Source organism: Hippocampus guttulatus, chromosome 18 (genome assembly GCF_054856545.1).
Source record: "Hippocampus guttulatus isolate MCC_2025c chromosome 18, RoL_Hgut_1.0, whole genome shotgun sequence".
NCBI lineage: Eukaryota > Metazoa > Chordata > Actinopteri > Syngnathiformes > Syngnathidae > Hippocampus > Hippocampus guttulatus.
Genome location: NC_141278.1, coordinates 8,435,959 through 8,454,960, shown reverse-complemented (window position 1 = coordinate 8,454,960; position 19,002 = coordinate 8,435,959). Strand labels below are relative to the sequence as shown.

Below are 19,002 nucleotides of genomic sequence, written 5' to 3'. Positions count from 1 at the left end.
TGCGTATTTCCGCGTGGGAGATCTTGAGTGTGCGTTTCTGTGGCATTTGTTCCCGCCGAACAGGTGGCAGCAATGACGCGCGTCAAGTTCTCGGCAGCTGACTTTGCCTGGCCACCAAGGTGCTCATGGAGGTGCGCCCATCATCCTCATCTACATTCCACAAGGGAGGAGGGAAAGGGGTGCGCTCACCCATGCGTGTGTGCGCGCTAGCACAATTGAGAGCTACAACCGACAGCAGTGCCCACCCAAAAAAAAAAAAAATCACGGTAATTTTTGCCGCCACAAAGTTTGGTGCGTTTCATTTGTTGAAAATGTTGTTGAGGGCGAGGTGCGCGCGCGTCGATAACGGAGCGTTAATTAATCTGGCGTTGGCAAGGGAAGGACGTTTTAAAGTGGGACGGGAGATGATGTATCCAAGAGCACGGTCTCCACGGAGACGGTTGCCATGGTAGCCGCTGAGATCTCGCCTCATTAGCAACAAATATAAATAGCCACGCAGCTAAAGGCCGTCGTGTGATGCCCGTGGCGGAGGAGAAAGAAGAAAAGGATCGGGAACGGGAGAAGCAAAGCGAAGAGGAGAAGAAGAGGAAAAAAATGAGAGAAGTGAGGCGAAGGGGCCAGCAGGTCAGGGAAGAGCAGGAAGTATCTTTGAAGATGAAGTCATCGATTCCGCGCTAACGAAGACAATCCGTCTCGAGGATGGTCGACCCCTCACCTGTTTTTTTTTTAAAGTAATCAGCCAGCGTGCAGTGACACGTTTGAATTTATTATTGTGACATGATGAAAAACAACTGCTGTCGTTCCAGGAATTTACATCCTTGTGGCTTCGCTGAATAGTTCACATTTTACTGGATTATGCTTTAATTAAATTTCGTTTAATTTGATGTCTTTGATCTCACTATATTTTATTTTTGCTCTATTTCATTTTAGATATATTAGATTGCATTTTATTTATTTGGCCTTTTTTTTCAATTAAAAAAATATTTCTACTTATTTTGCATTACTGCGTTGCAATTTTATTTTACTTTTTTTAACGATTTATATTTCCTTTTCTTTCTCTTTTCACGGACATTTTTGGGCTGAAAATGGTTGCTGAAGCGTGCGCGAGCAAGCTCAGCAACCTGCGGTCCGACCCACCATCGAGAGACCGCAAGACGACGTGATCTCCTCGCCCGCTGAACAGGTGCACTTCCTGTGCAGCATTCCTCTCTCACACTCTCTCTCTCTCTCTCTCTTCACGTGGGCGCCCCGACCGAGTCCTTTCTTCTTCCGCGTCCAGCGAGCTCCTCCCTCGGAATGCTTCTCTCAGTGAGTCAGGTGCTCATTGATCAGAAAAGGTAAAAAGTTGAGGACGCCCACTAATGTTGGCGCTCGTTGGTTTTGTAACGTTCGGACCGCACTGACGCACACCGGCTAAAATTACCACATGCGCATTCGTCTCGGGGCTTGGTGCACGCATTCTGTTGACGGTCAGGACACAGGATCCGAAAATGAAATGCTCACTCAATGACGCCACTTGTCACCAGGATAATGAATCAAAAGTATTGTGTGAATGCTGAAGATACTGCAATTTTTTGTTGCCATTTACACATTTCTCCACCGATTAAATGGTTGCCTGAACATAGTATTTTGATTGATTTGTGGAACATGAATTAACCAGCATATTTTTCATCTCCGGGTGGCGGCCATTTTGACGCTTGCTGTCGACTGAAAATGACATCACTCAGGTACCGACCAATTACGCCTCACCTGTTTTCTGGTTTTGGTCATGTGACATTCGCAATCTGAGCACTTCGGCACTGTGATGTCATTTTCAGTCGACAGCAAGCAGACGAAAATTCTCAAATGTGTTTTTGGGCCGCTCTGTATCGGCCAAAAGTGCGTCATCAAAGGTACGATTCGCTTTGCTTTCTTTTAGTTTTATTACACAACGGTTAGTTGTTTTTTTTGTCGTTGTTTACAAAGTAAACGTGACGATCTCATCGTGATAATGTCGTAGCAATGACATCATGCTCATTGGAATGGATGTGGACGATGAGGCGGGGTGTATTTGTCTGCCGCCTGTCTTACTAGCTCGCTCGTTCTTCCCATCATTGTTTAAATATTCATAAGTGTCCTTTTGAATATTCATGACTCATGAGTCCCTGCCGCATCGCTAATTAATAATTCATGAGCCTCACTTGTTGAAGTGTCATTCTCTCTCTCACACACACATACACACACACACACTATAGTAGGAGGCCTATGGATGATGACTCGTTATTTATTATTTATATGTATGTTTGTTATGTTTACGCGCGCACTACACTGATGCATGTACAGTAAGTACTCTGTTCATGTAGCCATCAAGTAAACACCAGTGGCAAAATTAGCTTAGCTTTTCATAAAGGCAAAACTTCTATTGGCTTGTCTGAAAAGAAGGATATATAAATATATCTAATGTTTATTGCAAGCAAATTAGCTGAGTTTGGTCTAAGTGGAGAACTCGCCTAACCGTTTCTGAAATGTAGTAGATGTATCATGTAGCATCTACATTGTACAGTATCCTATTTATCGTAGAATTAGCCGAAATCGAGTCAAGACTTTTCCTCAACGCAGTAGCTCCGTATCAACCTAATTAGCTTGGATGCATGGCCTGAGATTGCCCCCCAAAAAATAGCAAATGGTGTAACTACACAGCAATCTCATTATCTTATCATAAATAGTAAATATAAATAGCATCACCACAATAACCAATAGAACATGTAGCATTTCTACAGCAACCCAATTAGTTTATCTTAATTACGCTAGCATTGACCACAAAGTAGAGAATGGAACGCGTCTGTAACAATTACCTATGAGATGAATGCAAGCTATGCTAACTAGCTGATAGCTTGGTTAGCATCGCCATTGACTGGAAATGAGCTCGGTTTCCTCAATAGCGTAAGCGGTCAGCGAGGATCTGAGTGGGGGAATTGACGTGAGACAAAGTGACACAAATGCACAAACTCTTGGCTCAGCTCTTCACTTGCTAGTATAATGACGCCTGTTTATGTAACTCGACCACACCGGCAATCGTTGGCACCGGCGACCAGTCCCCGAATCTCCTCTGTGGCCGCATGCCTGCCATACTGACCACAACAGCTGTGTTGTGTGTGTATGCATACCACCCCCCGAAATAATCTCTGGAGTCTTTGATCTCGTATCTTGAGCACAGTCACAACACTTTTATCGACAAATGTACGAAAAGTCAAGTAGAATATGTTGAAATTTTACTATTTACTGAATTACTCAACTTACTGTGTTAACGCGGAGAGACGGTCATTAACGCTAATGCTGTAAATGTAACATTTAAAAACCAATAATGCTTCTTTCATACAGCAATTATTGTATTGTTTTTGAAATGCCGAAAGACTTCATTTCCCACAAATTTTAAAATTTTATGAGCTGTAAATGCCAAGAGATGATCAACTGCACACTTATGCTCCTATATTTCTTTTCTTAATGTATTAATGCAGAGTGACAGGCATCAACACTGATGCTATGATGCATAATTTCTTATTCTGTGAATGCTGAGAGATGACTATGCCTTTTAACGTGACATTTGTATTCCTATAATTCTCGTATGTATGAATGTTGAGATACAATAATCCAATTGTGACAGGTAATATCCCTTACTTCTCTTATTGTATGACTGCTGAGAGATGATCATTTGAGCAAATGCTATTTACACACTGTGGATTTTTCTTACTTTTTTTTGTAACTGCTCAAAGAGACGATAGTTAGGCATATTTATGTATCGTGGCGTTACACTATTTATGTCACGCTATGCATCTTCTTATTATGCTAATAGTACACTGATAGATGATCGTCACAAGTAACTTTATTCCTCTTTGTGTGTCATAGTGAGTAACAGGCGTGTACACTGAGGCGGTGATCAAGAATGATTTGTGCAGATGCTGAGTTCTACAACTACATTGCTCTTGTTATTGTGCAAATGTTGAGTGACAACTCCACTCATACTTGCTACGTGGTAAGTTAAGTAGTCATACAGTGTAAGCAACATGGAATAACTGCTATAATGGGTTGCAACTTTCTTTGGTCAATGCATCTCTCGGCATTTCTCATACCTGTCAACTCATACGGTTTAGCCATAGTTCATACGGATTTCGTGGTGAATCTTACGTATATGGTCGTATCGCACAAATCATACGGATTCTGATTTTTTTTTCTTCCCCTAACAGGTAGTTCCGTTTGCTTTTGCCCAGAAAAAAGTAACGCAGGAATACACACAGTAATGAACACAGTAATTCCACTAAGTAGAATGATGATTAGACATTAACCAGACATTGTATTATGGAGATCTACAATAAATATCATTGGAAATTTCGTGGGTTTTTTTCTGCCGTTATTTTGACATATAAAATGCTTTGGTATGTTATAAGGTTTTTTTGCTCTTTATAAGGATTTTTTTGGTAGTTTATACAGGTTGGCGTTCCGAAAAGTTGACAGGTATGATTTCTGGTCAATATTGCAGACGCTTGTTTAACGTGTGATGTGCTGTTACGGTGTTTGACGTCCACTGACGGTAAACGGGCCAGGTGACTCGGTGGGGTGGAGGGGGTCTCAGCGCTCCGACCCTGAACCCCCCCCTCCCAACCTCACCCACACCCCATGGCCCCTCCCCTTCGCCGGCGAGAGCGGAGCAAAAGCGGAGGAGGAGCAGAGCGGCGCCTCACTCGACAGCTTCAGCTCCGCAGAGAGGAGCTCCACTCCCGGCCCGAGCTCGCCTTCAACTCCCGGTAAGCTCATCCGCCCCTCGAGACCACGCGAACACACACACACGGGGAAAAAAATATATATATATAATCGTTTCTAAACCTAATCGCTCATATTCGCTATCGATTCAAGACATAATTCAAATATAAATGTTAGGTTTTGTGGTTTTTGGGGCGACCGAAGTCTCATTTAGCCGGGTGGGACGTGCTTGTTAACTGATCGTTTTCTTCCCGTCCGCGCTGTATATTCGTTAAATTTCACTAAATCTATTTTCCTTCGTCAACTATTCGTTTGATGAATGAAACCCCTTTATTTATTTTTGAGTTTGTATGACAGCCGGCTGAAGCCCGGCAGCAATAGGTCCACTAGCACCCCCTCAACGCCCCCCCTCGCCTCCGGGTAAAAATAGCCCCGCCGTCGTCAAGCGTGTCCCGGGTCAACAGTAATGCGACACACCAGCAAGTGTGGAGTCTTCTTCTTCTCCATCTTCGACATAACACCTGTTTTGGAACTTTCACACCACACGTGGCTTGCTCGGGGGACTTCACTGCAATGACATCTCTTAAACTCACACACACACACACACACACACTCACACGCAAAAAGCAAAAGAACGATGACGATCGTGACATGCGGGCAGGTTTTTCCCCACCACCTCACTTTTTGGGGGGCCTTTGACGCAGCTGTCGCAGCCACAAAAGATGCTGTGGCCGCACAGGTGCACCCAGCAGAACAACGTAACCCCACATTTTACTTACTTTCTGTTTAACGTCAACATCTGATGCAGAAGTAAAACGATCCCCAAGATGTGGATTTGTCAAAGAGATTAAAAAAAAAAAGGGCTAGTGTATGGCGAGCGATGCCTCTACTTGAGATCGGTACGTTTCCATTTCTGGAAGCAATTGTTCGACTTAGCCTTTTTTTTTTTTTTGTAGCAAAAAAAAAAGGTGAAATTTTTTTACAGTTCAGGATGCACTCGGGGATGGCGCTACACTGCGACTAGAGGGGGCTATTGACCCCCCCCCCCCGAAACCTGTGTAGCCCCAGTTTAGCTCCACCAGCATTTTATTTGATATTCTAAAATATATTGATACATTATTCCCCCCCCCCCCCCAACTATGTACAGTTCAGTTCGCCCTTGAGGCCTGGCTTTTTTTGCACCCTGGGATACACATGGTTAAACACACACACACACACACAGTTACACACTCTCACACACACACAGCCTGTATATATTCATACAGGCCTACATACATATCCACCTTCATATCAATGTGTATAAGAGCTTGTTTGAATTAGCATAGAGCCATGTTTAGCATTCAGACATTAAAGAAGGATGCAATACTGTTAACTCAATCCCCAGACTATGACAGTAAACTTGCTTGCTCAAATTCTAAAAGTTGCTAACAAAAAACCAGCAGCAAAAACACAAACAACTAAAAGTAAAAAAACTGTTGTCTTTTGAGGCTAGGTAAGGGGGTAGCAATATATTAGCAACAGGCTAATAAATAGCGTATAGGTTACTTTATTACATTACATGATGCACAATTAGGTTAACATCATTCATATCCACCGACCTTTATCTTTCGCTCATTCCTCCTCTTTTCTCTTTCTCCTCTTCTTGAATTGGACACCTGATGGGTTTTTGGGAGTGTTTCTCCAGTGGTGAAAATTAGTCTCTTTTTGTTTTATGAGTAATTATGAAATGCAATTTATTCGGAGATAGAAATTTGTGTTGTGTGGCCTGGGGATCCTATACAGCGGTCAGCTTCTACCCCCCGCCGGCCTGCCTCCCTCCTCTTTACTTGATCTCTCACTAGTTGACAAATTTTCTAAAATATCGCATTTCAGTTGCGAACAAATGTAATGGTAACACAGACACAGCCGACACCGGATGGCTTGCTCTCTCAAGCATGTTGATGTGTCGGGGGGCATTTAGCGCAAATAGTGTACCAACCTGACGAGGAAATGAGCGGCGGCTTGCAGAATATTTTTTTTTCCGGGGCGCTCATGCGCCCTGGGGGACCGCCCACTTTGCCCATAGCAAGAACCGGCCCTGGCCTCAGGAGAGAAAAGAAATAATCCAGCCCCCCCCCTTAAAAAAAAACGGAAAATAATCCTCAATGCATTCTCTCACATGCAAGCAATGTACTGTGCTGTGTGTCCTATCATTCATTGAATGTTCTTGCCAGACATTAATGGCACCACCTTGTACAATTTAAATCAACATGACAAGCAGAAATAGTCCAGTCCAAGTAAAAACAAAACAAAACATCATGCATTCAGTCACCAACAAGCGCACTATGTACTCATCCACAGGCCACAGCAATTGGATATTTCTTGCCAGATCTTAACCACCACCTGGCACAGTAGAAATCAATCCCAAGAAAAAATAGTCCAAATGACTCGATGGCACGCTTGGTCACACGCACGATGGCACGCTTGGTCACACGCACGTTCGTAATGTCATTTGATTTAATTCGTGCCATTGCTCCTCTCGCCAGTTCTTCACAATTATTGCCACCTTGCCCAATGGAAATCATGCCAACCACTGTTAAACGTCTTCGTGCGAGTACGCCCTTAAGTAGCTCCTGGACGCCAGTGAGGCGGCAGATGGATGATGATGATGATGATGATGATGTCGCCGCACGCTCCTCGCCTCCCGTCTGCCATCCATCACGTGCTAATGATGGTGTCACACCTCCTCCGCCGTCCTCTTCTTCCTCCTCTTTCTCCTCTTCTTCCTCCATCCCCCTAGGCATGCAGTCTTCTGCGTACTACTCCATCTTTTTTTTCTTTTTTTTTTTCGTCCACGTTCCTAAAATCCCCTCTCTTGAGTTTTCCGTACACCTTTCCGGAAAGTTCTGACTTTAAAATAAAGGTGGGGAGCCATTTTATGATTGGGGGGGCCATTTTGTAGAGTCCCCTGAGGGCCGTAGTAAATTTATGAAAGAACATGGGAGTGCATTAGGCTAATTGTTAGCAGATCTGCTAAAAACGGGACTCTAAAATCCACTCCAGTCGTACCGCTGTCTTTTTTTTTTTTTTGTCCACATACCTTTAAAAAAAAAAAAAACTTCTAAAGGTATACATCATGCGTTTGCCCAAAGTTACCGGTACATCTTTAAAAACAAGGGAGCCATTTTATGATTGGGGCCCATTTTGTAGAGTGTCCCGATGGCTGTAGTAAATTTATGAAACAAAATGGCCGTGGGCTAGGCTAATGGTTAGCGTGTCTGTTCAAAACTCAATTCTAAAATGTCCTTTAGTGTGTATATGCGTGTAAAAGGTTCTGTCCTCACATTGGCTGGCGACCAGTCTATTGTTTGCCTACATGTGACTTGACAGTGAGTATCTGGCGACCAGTCAGTTTGTTTCTTTGTTTGTTGAACATATAAAACACAAAATACAACAATAAATTAACAAAAGTGAAGGCAAGCAAAAATTGTAAAAAGGAAAAGAAAAAAATGTTCAAAGGAGTCGGAAGAAGTAAGAAACTTATCGAGTCCTATCCCTTGTTATGTAGCAACATATGATTTCAATACAAAAATAAAGGAAACGTCAACATATCATCAAATGCTTTTATCCTTATGTGTACTGTACTTATCAATCTATACAGTACAGCTCTCGGTTAGTATATACATACTCACTATATCAATTATATCAATTTTCTCATATTCATAATAAATACTACATTTCATTAATACATTTAATAAATTGATCAATGTAATTCTGATGTATTACTATATGTTATAGATATATCAAAATTATCATCTTAACTCTGATTTGTGTAGTTTTTTTGTACTAATCTTTTGAATTTGTATTTGAACTCGACAAGCGATTGACTCATTTTCAGGTCCATTTCGAAATTATTCCACAGATTGACACCTATTACTGATACACTCCTTTGCTTGTTGTTTGTCTATGTACCCTGAGATGAACTGATGACCTATTCATCGTTTGTGTTTTGACTGGCAACCAGTCTGTCTGTGCCCTAAAATTGACTGTCTGGCGACTGGTCAGTTGTTTGACGACACATGTAACCTGAGTTTGACAACCGACCTGTCCATCATTTGTCTAAACATGAACCAAATTTGACTAGAGACCAATGTAGTAATTGTTTTTTTTTTGTCTAAATGTGCTCCAAAATGGACAGGGGACCAATCTTCATTTGGCCTATCTTGACGGGCGACCAGTCAGATGTTTGCTTTCATGTGCCACTGGCGACTAGTCCATTCCTTTGTATTTATGGGCGCTGTCTTTGACTGTCTAACAACCAGTCAATAAATTGTTTCTCTCCATGTACTATATGGTCAGTTTATTGTGTGTCCATATCAGTTAGTTTTTATTTCATTTGACCTTTTTTCAGTAGTTTCAATTCGGGCTGATTTGTGAGTTTTTGTTATTTAAAAAAACGGCTTCATTTTAATGTAGTCTTTATGAGTTTTAGTGTTCAATTTAATTTTGTTTTAATTGACTGTTTGACCTTTCTTCTTCTGTATAGACATACAGAAATACAAAAGTTCATGATATGATATTAATTGACAAAAGATGAAAACAAAGGATATTTTTCCTATACGTATAATTTTATAAATGTATGATTTAGTTTCTGTTGTCATTTTTTTAAAATCAATTTCAGTTTTATTAATTTCATCAGGGCGGCCTGGTAGTCCAGTGGTTAGCACGTGGACTTCACAGTGCAAAGGTACCGGGTTCGATTCCAGCTCCGGCCTTCCTGCGTGGAGTTTGCATGTTCTCCCTGTGCTTGCGTGGGTTTTCTCCGGGTCCTCCAGTTTCCTCCCACATTCCAAAAACATGCTTGGCAGGCTGATTGAACACTCCGAATTGTCCCGAGTGTGAGTGTGGGTGGTTGTTCGTCTCTGTGTGCCCTGCGATTGGCTGGCAACCGGTTCAGGGTGTCCCCCGCCTACTGCCCGAAGACAGCTGGGATAGGCTCCAGCACCCCCCGCGACCCTAGTGAGGATAAAGCGGTTTGGGAAATGGATGGATGGATAATTTCATTCGTTTTCATGACCTATAATAACCTTGTTCTGGATGTGCCCTAACAGTGACTGGCGACCAGTTCATCATTTGTCTCTATGCGCGCTGTGACTGGTTGGTGACCAGTCCAGGGTGTACCTAATGTAGTGTCCATTGCAAAATAATTATATCCGCTTTGTGGGTGTGAGTGTGAGCTTTTTGTTCTTTCAAGTGTGGTGCCAGTGATCGCCACGTTCTGCTCTTGCTTCTTTTTAATCTCCCGCCAACCCGTTTTGGGACCTGCCATCCTCGGAGCTCATTATTCCGCCGTCTCAGGTGTTGCCGGGATAAAACGTTCCCCCCGGGCGTCGCGTTCCAGCGGAATGCGAAGCCATTTCCTTTTGGCACATGCATGCGTACGTGCGTGTTTTGGCCCTTAGCACTCTTCCTGCCGCCACCAGTCCCGCCGCTCCGGTATTCTGGGAATATTTTGCGCGTATCAGATGATGCTGCGCGCAGCTGCTGCTTCTAAGAAAAGCTCCAGGACGCGTTTGAACATGCACACGCATTATATGTAAATACACAAATGCCGCATGTCAGAGGAGGGCCCATAGATACCCACCCACGCGTGCGCGCGCACACACACACTCAACAAATGCACACTTACTGTAATAGGCTTTGAGTAGCAATTAGCTGTCAGGCCAGGAGGGCCTTTGGAAAGAGAGGATGGAGGATGCCACACACACACACACACACACACACACACACACACACACACACACACACACGCTTAAGATTGCCGACTTGATGTCATTGCCACAAGCTATTCTTTTATGTCGCAGCAGCTGTTGGATATGACTGTACGTGTGTGTGTGTGCGCAAGCAATAACAATTTTTTTTTCCTCCACCTCTCTTCTACAGCCCTTTTATTTTTTTTCAACCCCCCTTCCCCCCCTCCCTCCACTCCCGCGCTAAAGCAAGCAAAAGAAGAGGAAGAGAAGGATAATTGCGTTTCTGGTGACCGCCCTGTGGGATCATGGGATATATGACCTCATCATTCATCTGCCAGCTTCTTCACTGAGCGTAGGTCGGCATACACATGCACGTGGTCATACGCACGCACGCAGAGTGAACAGAAATGATGGCCGCTGCTTTTGCAGACGTGCGATGGACAAAGCAGTGGAGGCGGACCACACCTGCCACGCGGTGTCGTGTGATGTCATCGGTAGCCCCCCGCCCCCACACCCCTGCGTCGCCATGCCCACCCAGGAGGAGGAGGACGACAAAGACAGCAAGCAGGTATACTTGGATACTTGTCCAGCCAGAGAGAATAGCAAAACTGTCGCCGGCGGACTCAATAATTTACACATTCAGATGAACGTGGGAAATAACACCCAACTCGTGACACCCGTTGCAGTGAAAGCAATTGTCAATGTCGCTGGCCCGCCTCCGATACGGCTCTGATGCTACCTTCAAATTTGCTAGGTCGACGGCGCCCTCCCCCTCGTTATTTCACGGTTTTCTTTTTATACGGAACCGCCACGGGGGATTAAAAAATAAAAAAGCGGGAAAATGCCATGCGAAAAGGGGGGGGGTCACATTAATAATGTACACGCACACACTCGGAATGACTAATGTTGTCCCTCGCAGAGTCTTTGTCACCAGACGGCAGCGCAGAAAAAAGTCAAGGTAAGCGAAAACGATCGCAGCCGGCATTCGTCAAAACGCGTCGACACGGCCGCGCGGCGCCTTTGCTCATTTGTCCCGCTTCTCTCGCCGCAGGCCAAAGGCAAGCTGGTGCGCAGCATGGCCGTATGCGAGGACGCACCCGATCAGGAAGAACAACTTCAGGTAACGCGCTTTGTTATCTTCGTCATCATTATTTCGTTCCCCTTCTTGAGCATTTCCTATCCGCGCGGCAGGCGTCGCCGGTCGCCGGCATCCGCCTAGACGGTCGCACTTCCTGTCAGGAGGAGGAAGTGGAGAACGGCAGCATACTCTCTAAAGGTGAGTGCAGTCAGAAATGCGAAGGATGGAGTCGAACACAACATCGATGCTAGCATCATTAGCCTGCCTATGACGTTTTGTATGCGTGTTAGCATCAAGCTAGCAGACCGTCCTTCCATTGTTCCTCCCTCCCTTCAAATAAGCCCATTTGAAAAAAAAAAAGTTGACCTATTAAGTGTGCTGTCGGTGTGTGGGCGCGCGTTGTAGAAAGCAGTGTGGAGTACCGCGACTCAACGGGTGTGGACCTTCACCGTTTCATCGTGGACACGCTGAACAGTAACCCCAGAGACCGCATGATGATGCTTAAGCTGGAGCAGGACATGGTCACCTTCATTACGGGAGATAGGTACACACACACACACGCGGTACTGCACGTGTGTAAATGTGAAGGAGAGCGCGTCCTTGTGCGCTATCGAAATAATGATTCACACTTCAAAGTCTGCTCAAGATTGAAGACGCTCATTTATGTTTTGGGCAAACTTCAATGGAAGGTTTTTATATCTGCGGTATACTTGGCTCCCGTTTCTCGTCCTCTTCCTCCCCGACGTTATGGTTGATGTTTCTCCAGCACTTTCAAGAAGTTCCCGCACATGTCTTCGTACCACCGCATGCTGGTGCACCGCGTGGCCGCCTTCTTTGGCATGGAGCACAACGTGGACCAGACGGGAAAGTCGGTCATCATCAACCGCACCAGCAACACCCGGATGTAAACGCACGCCACTCGCCATCATCGCGCTCGTCCTCATCGTGTCGATTTGTGGAAGGTGACGCAAACCAACGCGTTTGTTGTTCTTGTACCAGACCGGCGCAGCGTTTCCTGGATCAGGTTCAGGATGACAAAGCCGCTGAGATCCCACACTGGAAAAGCATTTTGAAACGTAACAGCAGCACAGATGAACAGGTACGCTCTTATTTATTTTATTCGATTTATTAAATCTCTCTCTCTGGACCTCACGTTTTAACACGCTTTTTCTATTTGATTTTTTTTTTTAAAGCCGAGGCTCATCTTTGAGATGAGAAAAAAGGCAATAGCACAACATAAAACCAAAAAATGTCACAGAAAGTATATGGAGTGAAGCTCAGTTTAGCGTAAATTTACCGGTTTAGCGAGATCGTCTGGAAAACATGGATTTTTTTTGTTGTTTTACCGCTCCGATACGCTTCAATCACATTTGCATTTATTGAGACGCGTAAAAAAAAATATTGTTGTCAAACTAAACGTAAAACAAAGGGAATGACATCTTTGCCTCACATAGGCTCTCCCGCTAACGGAAAATGCAAATGACGGGTTCACACCCAATAAACACCCACACGGCGCTAGCACAATGGATTGAATTCAAGCATTGATTAATTTTTAACATTCTATTTGTTCACTTCATTGGAGTAGATTTTTATATAATTTATAAAATAGTACTACCGTACTTTTTTTTTTTTTTTAATGGCACCTCCTTTCCTCTCAGTGGGGGAAAAAGTTTTGATCAGCCATTTTTTTTCATTTTCGTTTTTTTGCCTCAGACACGACGCTCCACCTTGCGCGACAAGCAAAGCAAGTCTATGGAGGAGCGAGAGGAAGAATATCAAAAACTGCGAGAGAGAATCTTCAACCAGGAGGTGAGACGCCCAACTTCACTCACAATCACAAGAATACAATCTTTAACCCTGTTCTTCTTCATTCTTTTTTTTAAACAGCCTCTCTGCACAAAAGAGAGTGGCCACATTGAGAGCAGGTAACCGCCCATGCCTTGTCTCCATGTCCTCGTTCACCTTAATCCCGCGACAATGGATCATTAACATAAATGTGTGTGCGCCTGCGTTTGTGTGCAGGCTCGCAGAGGAAGGCAACCCGTACGCCGAGACCCAGAGGAGAAGGCAGCTCTTCAGGTAGCGCATTCATCATCTTAATTTGCATCGAGCGACTCACACACATACACATGCGCACACACAGCGCACACACGCTCGCTCGACTGCGCGCTGACTAATTGAAAGCAGCGCGCGGTTGGCAATTAAGGACACGTTCTCACTACAAGGGCCTCATTTTTAAAAGCCTACTTTTATTTTACAATGACTCGGCTCCCACTGAAACTCGGCAAACTTTACTCACTTAAATCAGTTCGCGCTGACAAAAACACGTCGTTGCCAGGCGTAGTAAATGAACCATCCGTGTGGCTGCATTACTACTATCACCAAAAATGGGCACTTTATGCTTCATGTTTCAAGTGGGATGATATTCAGGTCAAATATAAATCAATACTGTGACGCAAAAGAACTTTGAAGATGTGGCTGTCGCATTGGATCCCTCCCCAACATGGCCGCCGTTCTTCCCATGCTAACGGCGTCCATCTTGTTGTCCACAGGGGCAACCGTGACAGCTCCGGCTCCAGCTGGACAGGCAGCAGCCGCCAGAGCAGCACCGAGACCGACTGTCGCTACGGCAATGAGCCCCGGCCGTGGAGCAGCACCGACTCGGATTCCTCCTCGTGCCATTGGACCGCCACGGCTCCCAAGCCCCGCCCCCACCCGGCCGCCAATCCCGGCTGGGAGCCCCATGGCGCAGCAGGTGCAAGCCCGAGATGTTTTTTCACACTGTAAACACCTCCGACTTGTCGCTAACGCTGAATGCTAATCGCAATGTGCTGGTCGCCGTCTAATTAACAGCAGAAAGTCTTTGCCTTCGCGCCCGCGCTGCACATTTTTACACTTCCGCTCATCTTCGCACCCTCAAAAATGAGAGAAACACATTTTTTGTCGTTGTTGTTGTTCATTTTTTGTTTTTTGGGGGGGTTGAAAGTTACTCCCCACCCCCAAAAAATGGTGATACAAGCTCTTCATTTCATTAATCAGAAAATTTGGGTAATTTTTGTCCATTTTCAGACGGAAAAAAAAGTCTTCCGTGGACATAAGTGACATCATGCTAACGTGTAGCACATGCTAGTGTGGTTCTCAAGCTTTGTTTGAAAATGTTTGAAAACAAACAGTTCTGAAACACTAAATGCAAATGTAAGTTAAATACAACTGAACTGTACTGTGCTGGATTTAAAAAATTTTAAATCACAACATTATGCACAGTTTCAATTGATTGAATTCAGTGATTCATTATGTACCACTAGAGGGAGCACATGTTTTTAAAAAATTGAACGAAGTTGAAAAGTAAACAAGGTCCTGTATTGGCAGAAATTGGGCTTTGAACTCTCCAAGGGAATAAAATGTTTCAGATTCAATCTTGTCGGATTCCTGCTTTTTCTTTCCAAAAATTAATCACCAAAATATTGACAATTTTCATCTCTGAAAACATGATTTTTAAAAGAAATTTTTTTTTTGAAACTGAAAAACGTCTCGCGTTAAAATTAGCTGGGATGGGCGCCAGCTCTCCTTTAAATGAGAACAAGCATCTCAAAAATTAGATGCGGGATGATATTGTGTGGTCGTAAATCTTTCCTTTCCCTCCACCAGGTTCCGTCTCTCTCTACAGGGTGTCCTCCGAGCAACCCGTCATGGCCGAGACCCCTGCCCACCCCGCTTACATCCTAGAGAACGGCATCCCACCGGGAAGCATCCTGGTCAACCCGCATACCGGTCGTTACACAAACACACACGCACACTACACATTAGCGACATGGGCAGCCATTTTAAAAATCAAATGGCCACTGATGTTTCAGGACAGCCTTTCCTGAACCCTGATGGAAGCCCCGTGGTGTACAACCCTCCTGGTGCTCAGCAGCCAATCAGGAGCCAGATCCACGGAGCTCCGGCACAGCAGCCTACGCAGCAGCCTACACAGCAGGTAATACACACACACACACACACACACGCACGCGTGCAGAAAGCTCAATGCCGTGTAAAGATAAGGAAAACATGAGGGTACATGAAGTAGATAGAAAAAGTCTACACACTGCTGTTCAATTGCCAACCTTTTGTGATGCCTTTGTAAAAAGAAAAACTAAAGCAATGCAGCCATTGCAGCGCCTACAAGAACATCTGAACTTTAATACCAAAATGCAAATGAGTTTGAGATGATTGACGTGTGTGCGTGCGTGTGTGTGTGTCTCCCAGGTGTACTCATCCGTCTCATACACGGCCCCGCAGATGTTGCCCATGGCCCCTTCACAGCCATACCACGCCGTACGTAGCAGGGCCCCACTTCCTGTTAGCGCCTCAACGCTAACTTCCTGTTCACGTTTGCCTCGTTTCCCGCAGATGGAAGACCTGTCGCAGCAGTTTGCCCACGTAGCTGTCAGCTGTCAATCGGCAGGGGAAACCACGCCCCTTTGCCCTCCCGCCCAAGGCTACGTGTACGCAGCACCACCACCGCCGCCGTCCCATCCCCCTGCCGCCCCTCAAGCTCCTAACACCCACAGCTACTGCCAGCCCTCACCACAGGTAGGAAAGAACACACACATTAAATATTGGGGATGGGCGAGTACTGATACCAGGTATTGGTATCAAGTCGATACCAGCCACCGATACCCCCCCAAAAAAATTGACAATTGGTAATAATTGGTGCTACACTTTGGCAAATCATCGTCTGAGTCAGAAAGAAAGGTTTTGTTCACAATTTTTGTCCTTGTGTTAAATGAAATGTTGGACATGAAAAGTACTAGCGGTATCTGTATTAGTGAGTACTCAAACATTGAATATTCAGACTCGTATCGGTCTGGAAAAATAGTGGGGCATCCCAATTAAAGCTACAAGACAATTAATAATGATAATTTTATTGTTTTAAATCCTTAGATTCGATTAATTGAATGTTAATGTTCAACATTAAGCAGTACAAAATAATTATGTTTAAAATAATCAAATATATATCTGAAACATTCATAAATAGTAAGCAATATAAACACAATTAGTCAGGTTTAAATATCTATTCATTGCTTATGTTCGTAATTGAATATCTTAATTAACTGTTTACTTTAATTACAATTTTAAATGAATAAATTAATCATTACAATATCGAAAATAATTCTAATTATAATGAATATTCACAATAAAATGGAAAACATTGTTTACAAATCAGTAGGTATAGCTTATATTATCGTATTTTAATCGAATAATTTCGAGGACAATAAATATTAGATGTATGATCTAATAATGTATTTTGTTCAGTTTTTCATTTATGGAAAAATTAAAGCCCACCCCCAAATAAACACCTCACCGCTGCAGTTGAGAACTGTGCTCTGTTCCAGGTGCCTGCCTTCTACTACAGCCAGTATCCTACCTCAGCTCAACACCCGGTCAAAGCCACCTCGCCAGGCTGCAGCGCAGGTAAATATATCACCCCCAAAAAGTCCTTACTGACCCCCCACCCCCCCCCAAAAATCAATGTCACGAGTAGTAGAGGAGGGGGCCGTTACACTGTCAGAGATGAAGTCCTGAGGGTCTCACAGTGAACCGGTCTCTTTTCCTGCTGCTCACACTCATCCGCACTGGAACATGCGTTGGTAAAAAAAAAAGAAAAATTAATTAAAATTACTCAACCCCACAAAAACTTCCTGTCACAATATTTTTTCTTTGTTGTCGCCAGGTTATGCCCCCGCGGTGGGTGTCCCGCAGCAGCAGTCGTACACGGCCATGTCGCCACACCACTGTAGCATTCTTCAGGTAAATGGCAACATCTACTCCTCCCCACAAAAAAAAACCCTAAAAACATGACAAAACTGATTTTTTCTCTTATTTTGCCTTTTTTTTTTTTCCGCAGAGCGGGGTCTGTGTGTATCAACCCAGTAAACTCGGTGAGGCAGGATACTGCTGCGTGGTGGCACCACCGAACCCCCACTGTGGTCCCGCCTGGACCACATAACATTGATCACACACACACACACACGCATATAAATCTTTCCCTACCGCATGTTAACACAACGCACTCTCACATTAATGCACTGTACCAAAGCTTCATAGTACATCTATAAATTTATATATATATATATATAGAATTAAACACCAAGCTGCTGTATTGACTGCATAATTTATACACAAAATTGAGTTTTATATTGATTTGAAATGGTTATATATTGTGATTGATGCCAAAAAAAATGCACTGTGTGTGAATATATTTAATAAACGCACATGGCAAAGTCCCGTTTGATGGATCCAGGTCGGTCTCTTTAGTGCCGCCGCGGCACGTCCAGTCTCATGACACAATTTTATTTTCCAATTATTCATATAAAAACGTTTTTTTTTAAAATCTGCATTTTCTTACCCCGGCTCATCAGCGCCACCTACTGTCCAAAGAATGTAACTTCAATCAATTTAAATATTCGCTTGTACAGATGGTGTTAAAAATTTGATCATGCCATAAAGTCTATCATTCAAGACAAAGAAAAAAAATCATAACTAGGCGCTATTGTAAATTTCCCCAGTGTGGGACAAATAAAGGATATCTTATTAGTGGCAAAAAAAATAAATCATGGCTTTAACCCTTCAAGCACCAACGTTCCAAAATTGCACAAAGCAACATTTACAGTCTGGCTGCATCTGTCACCAATGTTGAGCTAAAACCTTTTGAAATATTAAAAAAACAAAAACACAACTGTGTGTCCTATTGGTGTAAAAAAAAGCCATAAAAAGTCCCTATTGAATCAAAATATTTCAGAAATAGGGCCAATTGATGGCACAAAAATAAATAAATCACGTCTTGAAAAGGTCCTATTGAGGTCAACAAAAATGACGTCAGAAAAATGATGGCAAAAATAATTATTGTCATAAAAAAGGCCTCATGGATGGTAAAAAATAATCATGCCATCAGATAAAATTGCGTGTGTACATGTCGGAAGGCTTTGCAAACATTCTCTTTGGTTTCCGTTCGGAAGGGGATATCCTGCTACGCTTCATTCATTCGTGCTATGCCCGCCATGTTTGACCGGCGAACTTGGATCATCTCTCCAATATGAGGTAAGTTATCCGAAGATAAAAACATTTACAGTCTTGTTTTGTACTTATATCGCTATCATTAGGAATGAGAGTGCAGGTGACAAGTAGTTTTGTTTTTCATGGAATGATGCTAATTCGCTTCAGGCGCCTACAATGTCGTTTGGGGTCACCAATACAATACTCCATCGAGATGGCTTCCAACACTCAGATTTAATTTCGACAGTGCCACTCAGGTTAGTATCTGGTGGCATTACAAAAACACGTTGAGTTACAAAAAGTAATTTCTGTTGATTGTTTTTTTTTCTGTAGAACTAAATGTGAAGGCAGCGTCCTCCCATAAAAAGTGAGCAGGTGTATCTTGATTGACTTCTGATCGTTACCAAATTGCTTTCA

The 19,002-nt window shown here is 43.7% G+C and overlaps 1 protein-coding gene across 3 annotated transcripts; it reads left to right on the top strand.

The window, feature by feature from the left end:
* The first annotated feature begins 380 nt into the window (after nt 1-380).
* On the top strand, nt 381-17,817 carry arpp21 (cAMP-regulated phosphoprotein, 21). Of its 3 annotated transcripts, XM_086137063.1 has the most exons (22): nt 382-1,337; nt 3,886-4,012; nt 4,517-4,781; nt 10,660-10,821; nt 10,899-11,037; nt 11,389-11,427; nt 11,521-11,589; nt 11,661-11,745; nt 11,953-12,091; nt 12,314-12,451; nt 12,547-12,646; nt 13,261-13,356; nt 13,435-13,472; nt 13,570-13,626; nt 14,100-14,302; nt 15,196-15,318; nt 15,402-15,526; nt 15,796-15,864; nt 15,940-16,122; nt 16,926-17,004; nt 17,264-17,340; nt 17,438-17,817. In XM_086137063.1, exons 5-22 carry the CDS (start codon nt 10,906-10,908, stop codon nt 17,537-17,539), a joined length of 1,854 nt encoding a protein of 617 aa, XP_085993189.1. In that variant the 5' UTR covers nt 382-1,337; nt 3,886-4,012; nt 4,517-4,781; nt 10,660-10,821; nt 10,899-10,905; the 3' UTR covers nt 17,540-17,817. The 3 variants fall into 3 exon arrangements, with proteins under 3 accessions (XP_085993190.1, XP_085993189.1, XP_085993188.1); XM_086137064.1 differs by having other exon boundaries at nt 381-1,337; nt 3,886-4,781; nt 10,660-10,825; XM_086137062.1 differs by lacking the exon at nt 382-1,337 and adding an exon at nt 1,836-1,892 and having other exon boundaries at nt 3,886-4,781.
* The last annotated feature ends 1,185 nt before the right edge of the window (nt 17,818-19,002 follow it).